Source organism: Borostomias antarcticus (genome assembly GCF_949987555.1).
Source record: "Borostomias antarcticus genome assembly, chromosome: 16".
Taxonomy (NCBI): domain Eukaryota; kingdom Metazoa; phylum Chordata; class Actinopteri; order Stomiiformes; family Stomiidae; genus Borostomias; species Borostomias antarcticus.
Window position 1 is genome coordinate 15,450,327 of NC_140249.1, and position 12,635 is coordinate 15,462,961.

Genomic DNA, 12,635 nt, shown 5'->3' on the forward strand with positions numbered 1-12,635 from the left:
GGCGTTTAGACAGAGTGGAGAGGACACACACACACATACTGTACATACACGCACAGACACACACACACACACACACACGAGCCGGCGCACATACCGAGGCGCTGTCTAATCATAGGCCATTTGGCGCCCGCTGGTTTTCTGATGTCACTCGACCATATAGACTGAAAGTGCTCCGCGGGGCTCCGCCCCCCTCTCGTCTCCGTCCTTGATTTGTCATTTCCCCTCCTCTCTCCCCCCCTGCTTTCACATCCCACTTCCCCGCCTGCGTGCGCCCATGTGTGTGTGTGTGTGTGTGTAGGACCCAGCCGGCGCTTCAAGCGGGTGGTGGAGACCATTCAGAGCCAGTTGTTAAGCACACATGACCAGCCAGGGGTCCAGCAGCTGTCCGGTGAGTAGGCCCCTCCCCCTCCCTCGGCCCCTCCCTCCCTCCCTCCACCCCCCCTCATCTCGTCCTCCACCCCCCTCCACCCCCTCCCCTCGCCCCACCTCCCTGCGATAGCTCGGTTAACGCACCCCCCCCTCCCTCCCCACCACTCTGCTTACTGCGGCTTCCTGCGCATGGCATCGTCGCTAGCAGGATCAGGGGTTATCTGTATGTCCCGGTACAGGCGGGCGGGGGGGGGGGGGGGGGGGTGTTGGGGGGTCAGATCCGATCCTAGGTCGACCAGGTTCCGGATCCGAAAGCGCACCGCGCCCCGCCGTAGCGACGGTCCCACAATGCACCGTGGCAGGGTCGACGGACGGCGCAACGTTCGTGCTCAGGATAAGAGCTTCCCTTTCTCCCCCCCCTCTTTCTCTCGCTCTCTCTCTCTCTGCCACGTTTGTAACTCATTTTCTTCCATTCTTCACTCTCCCTGACTGTAGACACGACACACACCCCAGAATCCTTAATGATGGAACAGTCGCTACTACTGTACGTCAAAACAGTCACTACTGTACGTAAAAAAACAACACATGTGCACAAGCTCAAGCTTACTGTCACTTTGAGCAGACGAACGGTCTCCCTGGAATGACAGTGTGTAGCGGTTTGACAGAATACGCACCTCACAGCTGATAGAACAGAGAGGACCACCGCGTCTGACCTTTCAACTTTGACCGGCTCCATTTTGGCGTCGGCCTCCCCCAACCCTCCTTCCTGTGATTCTCAGGGGCTGACACTGCTGAGCTAGACTCTGGCTCGCATTCCTTGTCCCTCAACAAGCAACAAGAAAAAATATGAAGAACACGGATAAAGACACGCCTCGTCTCTCCTCCTCCTTCTCCTCCTCCTCCTCCTCTTCTCCTCTGAGCCTATCCTCTCTTGTGGGTCATCTGAGACTCTGGTGCTTTCCGGCTTCCAGTTCTCCCATCCTCCTGACATCAGCTCCACCTGCTGGTCGAAACGCAGAACGCCAGCCCTGTATTACCCATGATCCAGGAAGTCTCGAGTGACAAGTGAGGGCAGACATTGATGAAAATAATCAATCGATTGATTGTTGGAAACTGGTATCAGGAGGAGTTTGGGATCAGTGATCACTTCTCATCTCTCTCCCTCTCTCTCCCTCTCCCTCTCCCTCTCTCTCTCTCCCTCCCTCTCTCTCTCTCTCTCTCTCTGTCTTACACTAGAACCTCTATCGTCATACTTCTTTGCTGTCAGTACTGATCTAGTCATTATTAGAGAGTCTCAGCGCTGTGTAGGAGTCAGTGACAGGGTCAGTTAAAGGAAAATGCTCGTTTTTGACAACCTGGACCTTATTTACGACATATTATAAGAAGTTTGACTCACCGAGATCACTTTTGTGTTGTTCGGAGGCCTGTAGAAGAAATTAAAAATCCAGCGCGAGCCAGTATATCCATGTAATGGCGTCCGACGGGGCAACGGGAATGCAGTTTCTCAAAATCCATTTTCGGCCGCTAAACGGTTGTTTTCATCAATCAGATTGCATGAATCGACAGTTGAGATTCCTCTACGCGAGCCATTGTTGTTTTGGTTTTCAAATACGTGGTCTTTAGCCTCTGTAATATGATCTTTACACGCCTCTCCCCCACTTGCTCCAGCACGCATGCGCACAGGCCAGCGCGCAGACTGGCTATTCTCCCTCACATTCTCTGCGCTACGATCGTTGTTGGTGCCGAGAATATTGTCGTCGTCATTCGTCAGCAACAATCCGATCGTAGCGCAGAGAATGTGAGCCGGAGAATAGCCAGTCTGCGCGCTGGCCTGTGCGCATGCGTGCTGGAGCAAGTGGGGGAGAGGCGTGTAAAGATCATATTCGCTCGCTGTAGCCGCCGGTCACCCCAGGCGGAGGCGGTGGCGTGCGGAGCGCAGTCAGGAAGGCGTTAGAGCGGCAGGGACAGTCGAACGCGTGGGAGACGCCAGGGCAAACGCGAGTCCAGAAACTTCTGCTCCCTGCCGCCCTGCACTGCCAGAACACACACACACCGAGCAGGGGACTTGTTTTATTCTCACTCTTATTTTCACTCTTACCCGTTATCTCTTTTATGATGTTATGACTTAAAGCACCTAGTGGCGACGTTGCGTATTGCAACCATCTGAATACAGTTACAGTACATGGAGTAGCATCCCAGCTACCAATCATTTGTTCTAAGAATGTTCTAAGAATGTCAAAACATTAGCAGAACGTGTTGGGAATGTCCCCCAATGGTGTGGGAACATTCCCTGCTAGCTGGGACATGGCGGCGTCCGTGGAAGGACCCGCCCCCGCAGATATAAAGGGCTCCTACGGTAACGAAAAAACGATTCTTATGTTCATGGGATTATACGCAAATGATAATACCATATGCATATTATATTCCGTTCCTGCCAAGTCTACTGTACACAAAAATCCTACACACGGCACCTTTAATAGCGAGGCTACGGAGTAGATAGAAAGTACTTCCTGCCTACCAGTGCTTTGTTGAGCAGCAATTGGACAGATACAGATGCCCACAGCAGGATGCACCATCTCGCTGGCATGGGGGGGGTTAGAGGGAACAGACTGAACAGTAATAAGGTTCTAGAATGGTCTAATCCAGTTTGAGGCGGTGGACCGTGGCGGCGAGGGCGCCAGGCAAAGCGGCTTAGCCGACCCGGCGAGGAGAAGAGGCGGCGCTTTGTATGACGATGTCCGCCGGGCGCTGTAATCCTCTGGGGGACGGCGGCGGATCCGCGCCGGGGGTGGGAGGGGACAGGCGGAGGGGGGCGGAGCCGGGGGACAGGATGAAAGCCGTCTCGAGTGTCTGGGTTTGTTGGATGTGATGTACTGTTACTCGCAACACCGAGGGCTGCGTTCAGCTCCGTTACCGGATATGGAGAATGCACACACATGCACACACACGCACCGCACACACACACACACACACACACTCTGCCCCGGGCAGTCGGTTAGCAGGCTGGCAGAGCAGGGTGAGTCTCAGATCGGCTGGATTAAAAACCCTCCGAAGCAGAGTAAAAATAAAACATTATCCAGCTGCCTCTGGAAGAGACAGGAGCGTGCGTGGCGTGTGTTTGTCTGTGCGTGTGTGTGTGCGTGTGTTTGCGTGTGTGTGTGCGTGTGTGTTTGCGTTTGTGTGTTTGTGTGCATGTCTTTGTCTGTGTTTGCGTGTGTGCGTGAGTGTGTGTTTGCGTGTGTGTGTTTGTTTGCGTGTTTGCGTGTGTGTGTATGTGTGTGCGTGTCTGTGTATGCGTGTTTCCGTGTGTGTGCGCGTGTGTGTGCGTGTGTGTTTTCGCAGATAGGTGTTGTGCGTCACACACAGCACCAGACTCGCTTACGTTGTCACTGTTCATTAGCCTGTTCATGACTCCTGCCTGTATAAATGGCTGCTATGCTAAATATTTAGCAGAGTCCTGTCTTTGACTGATGTTCTCTGAGCTCTGCTGGTAATCGTTCCCAGATATGTGAAGCGTGGGCGCCGATAACACAGAGAACATCCACTCTTTATTACGAGCATCTCTCACATTGGACGTCTTAAGCACCTCCACTACGAGCAATGAAGCAATTTAAAGAAAAATAAAGCAATTGGATTGTATTTAGCTGGAGGTCTTTGCATGCCTGCAATATAAATATACCAAAATTGGCACACACACACACACACACACACTCAAGGGCACGTAGACACACACACACACACACACACAAAAACTGACTAAGCAAGTCTGTAAAGTTTTAGGAGACCTACAAGTGGCGATGAACCACTGTACACACCCCGGTGTGTTCCCTGCTCTGAGGAGACAGCGTAGCCTAGCGTCGCGTTAGCGTAGCATCATGTCTGCAGGGGGAGAATGCAAGATGGCCGCCTTCTTCATCCAAGCTTCCTCATCCACCTCTGCTATCTTGTTCCTGGATGGCCAGACCTGTCTAAGCCCTCCACGCACGCACACACACGCACACACACACACACACACAAGAACACAAACTAACATGGCTGTCATAGTGGCTTTCATCCCCACCTCCTCCTCTCTCTCCTCTCTCGCCCCACCCTGCCATCCCTCGATCTGTCTGTCTCTCCGTAGGCTCCTCCTCCTCCTCGTCCTCCAGACTCCACTGTTCATCTGTTTGTTTGTTCTCTCTCTCTTTCTCTCCTTCTCCCCCCCCTCCTGCTCCTCCTCTCTTCTGCCCCACCCAGGCAGCCCGTTGAGTAACCTCTCTGACGTAATCAAACAACTCTTTTCAGACGAGAAGAACGGCCAGGTGCTGCCGCCGCCGACTCCGCCCCCTCCCGGCGCCGCACCCGACAAGCTCCGCCCCCCCTCCCCCCGCGTCCGGCGGCACGAGCCCGGGATGAACGACGCCAAAGTCCACGGCCCCCACCCCCCCCCGTCCTCCTCCTCCTCCTCCCCGTCCTCCCCCCCACCCCGCCGCGCCGCCACGCGTCCGGGGGCGGGCCAAGATGGCGCTGGCGTCACCGGGCTCCGGGGAGGAGTCCTAGGCCCGACCGGGAGGGCGTTAGATCGCACGGCGTAAAACGGACAGACCGTCGGCGCTCACTTCCTGTATAGAGATAGATTTACACGATATCCTCTTTTTGGACCTGTTTTTTTTGTCTTTGTATGAAGGAGTTCACTGTAAATAGACAGATATATATGAGAATCAAAACTGATATTTTACAAACTGCGTACGGTATCCACACACGCACACACACATGCACACGCGCACATGCACACTTACACTACCTCCTCCCTCCTTACCCAATCATAACCCCCCCCCCCCTCTACATACCTCCTTGCCATTTATCAGTGTCTGTGACATTTTGCCACCCCCCGCCCCCCCGCCCCCGTACCCCCTGCTGTTACCGTCTCCGCCACTCAACCTGATGATGACTTCACTTGTTTTCGCAACCAGGAATCATCCAGAAAACCTATTAGGCTCCTCCTACTGCTCCCCGCCGCGCCCCCTCCACCTCCTCAGACCCCTCCCCCCGCCCCCGGGCCCCCCGGAGATGCCGCCGGTCCACCGCTGCTCCTCGGAGGATGGCGCCCGGCGCGTTGCCGTGGAAACGGACCCTTCGCAGCCCCCCCCCCGGCTGCCGCCCTCCTCCTCCTCTCCGCCCCTTTCTGCACCTCCACCACCAGCACTGCACCTCCGTCACCAGAGGAAGAGAACACACACACACACACACATACACACACACACACGCACATACCTGTACACACACACACACACACACACATGCACGCACATACACACACACATACACACACACATACACACACAGACACACCTATACACACACACACATATACCTATACACAAGTGCTGTCAACATTAACGCATTAACGCTTGCGTTTAATCTGGAAACGTTAAAATAAAATGAACGCCAATCGATCATATTACTCAATTCGAACCCAACTTCTCGCTGTAATTCCAACAACTAAACGTGCCGTTCAGCACAGCAGCGGAAGTCTCTTCAGTCACCGTGGTAATGCAGCAAACGTTTACGCAAGTGTTTACCTGACTGTGGTACTGAAAGGCACACTAGTTCTGGGCTGAGTTTCCCAGAGGCATCGTAGCACTACGTTCATCGTAAGCTATGGCGTTCATCATAGCGCTACGATGAACGTAGCGCTACGATGCCTCTGGGAAACTCAGCCGTGTACATATTTCACGTGCCTTTCAGAAGCTAATTCAGCCTGGTAAACACACGTAAACACTCACTGAGATACCAGAGACTGAGGAGACATTCCCTGGTGCGACGAACACCACTTTTAGTTTCAAATTCCAGATGGACGTTTAGATAAAACTGAATTTGTGTGCGTATTGCAGTGATGTAGGCTAGATACAACTGATGTTGCGTCGTTATTGCAGTGATGGAAAGTAGTAGTCTTTCTACCGAAGCATGTTGAGTTCAAACCAGGCCAGGTCCAGCCTGGCTCACAGCTGATGGACATACTGTTTTGATAGTTCTTCTAACCACTTTGTCATGCATTTCTTTATTCTAACATGTGTGTATGCCAAATTGTTTTATTGCCAGTATTTGCTAGTATTTTAAATTTGTGACTAATCATGATCAATCACAGCCTATTATTGTGATAAACTTATTTTTAATCGATTGACAGCACTACTACACACACATACACACCTATATACACCTAAACACACCTATACACACATATATACACCTATACACACCTGTATACACCTATATACACACCTATGCACACATGCACACCTACGGTTCACACACATACACACCTATGCACACATACACACCTATACACACATACACACCTATACACACATACACACCTATGCACACATACACACCTATACACACATACACACCTATGCACACATACACACCTATACACACATACACACCTATGCACACATACACACCTATGCACACATACACACCTATACACACATGCACACCTACAGTTCACACACATACACACCTACTGTATGCACACATACACACCTATACACACCTGTATACACCTATACACACCTATATACACACCTAAACACACACACATACTCACCTATGCACACATACACACCTAGGCACACATACACACCTAGGCACACATACACACCTAGGCACACATACACACCTATACACACATACATACCTACAGTATACACACATACACACCTACTGTATACACACCTATAGACACATACACACCTATGCACACATACACACCTATACACACATACACACATATACACACATACACACCTATACACACATACACACATACACACCTATACACCTATACACACCAAACACATGCTGATCCCACCGTCCCATTCAGTCAAAGTATTTTACTGTATTCATCTACTCCCACACCACACACACACACACACACACACACACACACAGGTACAGTATGCGCAGACAAACTCTGGGATGTAATAACAAGAACAACACAAAAAAAGACTAAACACACCTGCTGAGCCGAACCAGAGGAGAGGAAGGGGAGGAGCTTGAGGATCAGCCTATCAGCCCACTCGGACGCTCGCTGGATTGTATTGGTTCCTTTTTAATGTATTTCTTTGTGAAGAACTGGGTTTGAAAAAAAAAAAAAACTTTATTAGATTCTCTACCATTGCTGCAAATGGACTGGAATTGTAATTTCAGAGAGGAGGGGGGGGCAGATAGGTTTGGGGGGGGGGCGGGGGGTTATGATGGTATTCAAATGAATGATCTATTCTGTTGTACAGACTGATATCATTTCTTATGTAAAAATGAAATGTCTAGTGTTACTGTAAGGGGACAGGTCTGACCTGCTTCACCACACCCTCCTTATGTTTCGTTAGGATCACTTTCTGACTATGATTTGACCTGTGTTCCTCCTTCCTCCACCTCTTCTTCCTCCTCCTCCTCTTCCTCTTCCTCCTCCTCTCTACAGCATTTTGGTTTTGGTTGTTGGAGACCTCCTAGTCTAAATAACCAGCAGTAGAGGTCTGGGGGAAGTGGGGGAGACTGAGGGGGTAGTGTGTGTGTGTGTGTGGGGGGGGGGGGGGGGAGTGAGTTGGTAGTGTGTGTGTAGGGGGGGGGGGGGGGAGTGAGGGGGTAGTGTGTGTGTGTGGTGGGGGGGTGTTCAAATGCAATCTTTTTTTTTTTTTTCCTTATTTATTCATATTTGTTCATCTCTTTGTGTCATATCCTCATTTATTATAACTTCTGCTATTTATATGAAAGAAAGCTGTTAGATCAGTTGAATGTTATTTATGACCTTGTGTGTTTGTAAATGGGGAACATTTCGAAGAAAAAAACTGTTTTTTTTCTTTCCTTTGTCTGAATTTAAACAGAATTATGTGAAAAATTGACAAGTTACATATTCTTTCTTCTCTAGCTTTCGAGAGGGAAAAAGAGCTTGTGTTATCTGTTGAAAAAAAAAAAAGATTTACCAGTAATTTAAGAATGTAGACTAGGCTCTTTTGGGGAGGAATATGCTCTTCTATTGATATTTGTCGGTTTCATATCATTGTGCGCGTAGGCCAGGCAGAGGAGACGACGCCTGCTCGAGCGCGCCTCTCTTGTACATAGATGAACGTGGGGCTTGTTCTGAAGCACTGGGGACTCCTGCTCTATGCTTTTAGCTTGTATTGCCGTGTGCATGTCGAACATGAGCTTTTCTTTGCATGGCTTTAGTGTTAATGTTCCATACCTCTCTCTCTCTGTCATTGCCACATCTCTTCTCTCTCTCCCGTTCTCCCTTTATCTATCAACAAATCTACCTTTTACGTTCAGACTCCTCGTGTTATTCTTTCTCCTCTCTCTTATTCATTTCTTTCTTGCTCTCTCTCCGTCTCTCCACTGCTCTCTCCGTCTCTCCCCTGCTCTCCCCGTCTCTCTCTGTCTCTCTCCGTCTCTCCCCTGCTCTCTCCGTCTCTCTCCGTCTCTCCCCGTCTCTCTCCGTCTCTCTCCGTCTCTCTGTCACTCCCCGTCTCTCTCCGTCACTCCCCTGCTCTCCCCTACTCTCTCCATCTCCCCTGCTCTCCCCGTCTCTCTCCGTCTCTCCCCGTCTCTCCCCTGCTCTCCCCGTCTCTCTCCGTCTCTCCCCGTCTCTCCCCGTCTCTCCCCTGCTCTCCCCGTCTCTCTCCATCTCTCCCCGTCTCTCCCCTGCTCTCCCCTACTCTCTCCATCTCCCCTGCTCTCCCCGTCTCTCCCCTGCTCTCCCCGTCTCTCCCCTGCTCTCCCCGTCTCTCCCCTGCTCTCCCCGTCTCTCCCCGTCTCTCTCCGTCTCTCTCCTTCCCTTCCTCTTCAATCTCGTGCACAAAGTTTTCACCGATGCTCCGTCTGCTCTCTGACAGCAGAGCCGTGACTGGCGGGGCGCGTGCGAGGGGACGTCAGTCCCGGAGACACAAAGCAATACCCTAGAGTTCACTCTCCTCTTTTATACCGCCGAGACCTGGCAACCCAGAGGACATCCGGCGGCCGACAGAGCAGAACAAACAGGCTCGTCATTCTCATGTAACATAACTGTGAGCAACTTCAATGCGGAAACAAATAAACTCATTCAGTTACCGTGTGTGTGTTGCTTTCTCTGGGTGTGCGCGCGCGTACGTGAGGACATTCCTACGTATATTTCTGTGAAATTTAGTTTTTTTATGGCTGCGTGTTTGTAGTTCAAGGGAACGGCCCTTGTGTGCTCTACCTTGGATGTAAACGTCTTACAGGGCTAGTGTGGCTAGCCTGTTCAACGGCTGAATCCTGTCCGCCTGTTAAGGCTGTTGCCTGTTGGTCTTCAGATGCAGTGAATATTTGAAATATAACTCTATTTCAGCCAATCAAACGTGAGTATGCCAAAATAAAATAAAAATACTGGATGGACAAATTACTTTGCATTTTATCAGTAGGTGTCGTCTGGGTTCTGTTTTAAATGTATCGCAATCCGAATATTTTTAGGTGTTTGGCATGACTTGCACATAGTCCTCTGTGGGCAGAGTGAAAACAAGCCCCAGGGGAGTTTTTATGTCCAAGCCATGCCAAACATGTAAAAATATTCAGATTGCAGTGCATTTCACAGGAGAGCATATTGAGGTCAGTAAGATTACACCTTGTGCTTCCTGTCTCAGAAAACCACTTCATCATAGTTTATTCAACACATTTACATATGACCCATTGACTTCCATTGTAGCCCAGTGAGAGCCTACACAAAAACTCCAGCTAGCTCAATACTAGAAAGATCTGTGAAATGATGGTCTCTATGTTTCAGGGTCATGGTAGAGAGACCACAATTAGGGCTAAATGTCCAAAGAAGCACACTAACCCATTAAGTAAATAAAACTCCTCTACTTAATCAAAACAACCCGACTGCAATTTGATTGATATTTGATATTGATATTTCATTTTTAAAATGATTTATCAAAATATCAAAACGCGCACATGTTTTTCCAATATACTCTTATACACGTATGTGTGTGTGTTGTGTGTGTGTGTAGCATATGCACATGTTTATTTTGACATAATAGCTGGTTTAATTTGGATTTTACATACGCAATACAGATGTTCAAACAAAAATGACAAGAAGACCAGCTTCCGCTGCTGAGGTCACCTCTCGGGAGGTCAGCCATGTTTTCTGCAGCTCGCTCCCTCTCGCTAGCATAGGCCAAGCTTTGAGACACCATGGAACATGTAGAACAAAAATGTGTGGAGCCAGCAGGTCAGGCACCATGCATTCAAAAATATCCCTTAATTTTGGCACAATAATAAGAGCATAAAAGAGAAAGTGAAGTGATGTTGGGGTAGGGAGGGTTAGACTGAGATAGAGAGAAGATGGAGAGATGAGGAGTGGAGGGTAAGACTGAGATATAGAGCAGATGAAGTGTGTGTTGCTGTCTGTCCGCTCCGTTATCAGCCATGCCTCAACAAAGCTCCCAGCTTCGCCTGGCCAAGATCCAGTCTGGGAGACGCACACGCACGCATGCACAAACACACAGACACATGCACACACAGAGACACATGCACACTTACATGTGCACACACACACACACACACACACACACACATACATACACACAGATATGACCAAATTTAACACACAGTGATGTAGCTTACACACCTCTACCATTCCTATCTATATTACCTTGACAGTATTGTACCTAAATCTATGGGCTTGACACATCTGAGAGCCAGTCATGTAGGAGTATCTGCTCCAAGTCTGGCCTCCTGACTGGGTTTGGAGCCAGGCACCACCTAATCAGTTCCTTGCAAGCTACAGGATCAAACATTAGAGAGATGATGTTTGAAACCAACATGGGATTGCCCGGTTTTCAGTTCTATGATATACTATCTGTATTGATACAACGTAAGCTTGGCATTTGCTTAGTTTACGCTGTTCCATACTGTTCAAAAAGAGACATCTAAGCTCTCCTTCAAGCAACTCTTACATTTGGACATCTCTTTCTGGAAGCTCAAGCGTCCAGCCACAATCTCATCCTCTGTCTTGAATGGCAGATCCCCACACACCAGGTGAAAAAGCAGGACTCCCAGGGACCAGACAGTGGCTTCGCGGCCGTGGTATTTTCCATTAAGAACCCACTCAGGTGGGTAGAAGTTCTCAGTGCCTGAAAGAGAGAGACGGAGAGAGAGAGTGATTATGCCATATCCCTATGTCCATGGTGCATCAGTCCAACACCGTTCAGTCTCCTGCTTCCCTCACCCCAAAACTCTCGGTAGCGTCCATTCTTCAGCCGATCCCCACAGCCAAAGTCTATGAGCTTGACCTTCATGGTGTCGATGTTAATGAGGAGGTTCTCCATCTTCACGTCCCGGTGGAGGACACGGCGGTCACGGCAGTGACGCACCGCCAGCACCACCTGCTTCATGATGGTCTTGGCGAGGTGTTCGTCCACCCGGCCCCCTGTCTGCTTGGTGTACTCAGACAGGTCCATGCATGGGATCGGCCTCTCCAGGATCAGGATGAACATCTTGGGCTGCTCGAACCACTCAATGAGCTCCAGCACGTTCTCGCAGCTGGGAGGCTCGCTCACGATCTGCATGAGGGCCACCTCCAGGGGCAGTCTGGGTGATGCTCCAGGCTATGGGGGGGGGGAGTAGGGGTGACAGGTGAGGGGGGAGGTGGAGGGACGGTTGAGAGGTGGTGGACCAGGTGAGGGGTGAGGTGATGGGAGATGGGGGTCTACTTATGGATTGATCCCTTAGAAGCTACAGTGTGCATTTGAAGATGTATAGGTGGAACCTACTTCTGTAGGTGGAACTCCAGCATATATTTGCTTGGAGAAGAATTTAAATTGCCAACTGGTTCTTGTTATGGTGCTATACGCCAAAATATACTGTACAGTGACCATACTTACGATTCTGATGTAGCGCTCCGATCTCTGCTTAGGAACGTATTTAATGGCCACCTGGTCGACGGGAGGAGGAGGGGCACATATTTGAATATTCAGCCCAAATCTAATGGGCCATACTGACCAGTTACCCAGTAGGGACTCTTTTACATTTCTGCTGACTTCTTCAGGCCAGGACATACTAGATGTACAGTATTTCCAGGTATGTTAATTAATGAAACAACTTATTTGCAAAGGGACTAAATCTGTTGTTATTTAGCAAATGGTTTTGACACTTGGACACCTCGTTTAAACACAAAAGCCGTGGTGTGGTGTGTTTGGGGCAGGGGGGTGAGCAGAAATGCAGAGGAGGAGAGGGTGAACCTGTTTGCCGTCTGCCGTGCGCGTTCCTGC

General features: G+C 49.9%; 1 protein-coding gene across 1 annotated transcript in view; it reads left to right on the top strand.

The window, feature by feature from the left end:
* brsk2a (BR serine/threonine kinase 2a) overlaps positions 1 to 9,689 on the top strand; it is a gene marked incomplete at both ends in the record, with an annotated part of 149,315 nt that extends 139,626 nt beyond the window's left edge. Inside the window, 3 exons of the mRNA XM_084451316.1 lie at positions 299 to 392; positions 4,610 to 4,775; positions 9,681 to 9,689. Coding sequence (XP_084307442.1) covers positions 299 to 392; positions 4,610 to 4,775; positions 9,681 to 9,689 — 269 coding nt within the window. The remainder of the gene's footprint in view (positions 1 to 298; positions 393 to 4,609; positions 4,776 to 9,680) is intronic.
* Positions 9,690 to 12,635: the final 2,946 nt, after the last annotated feature.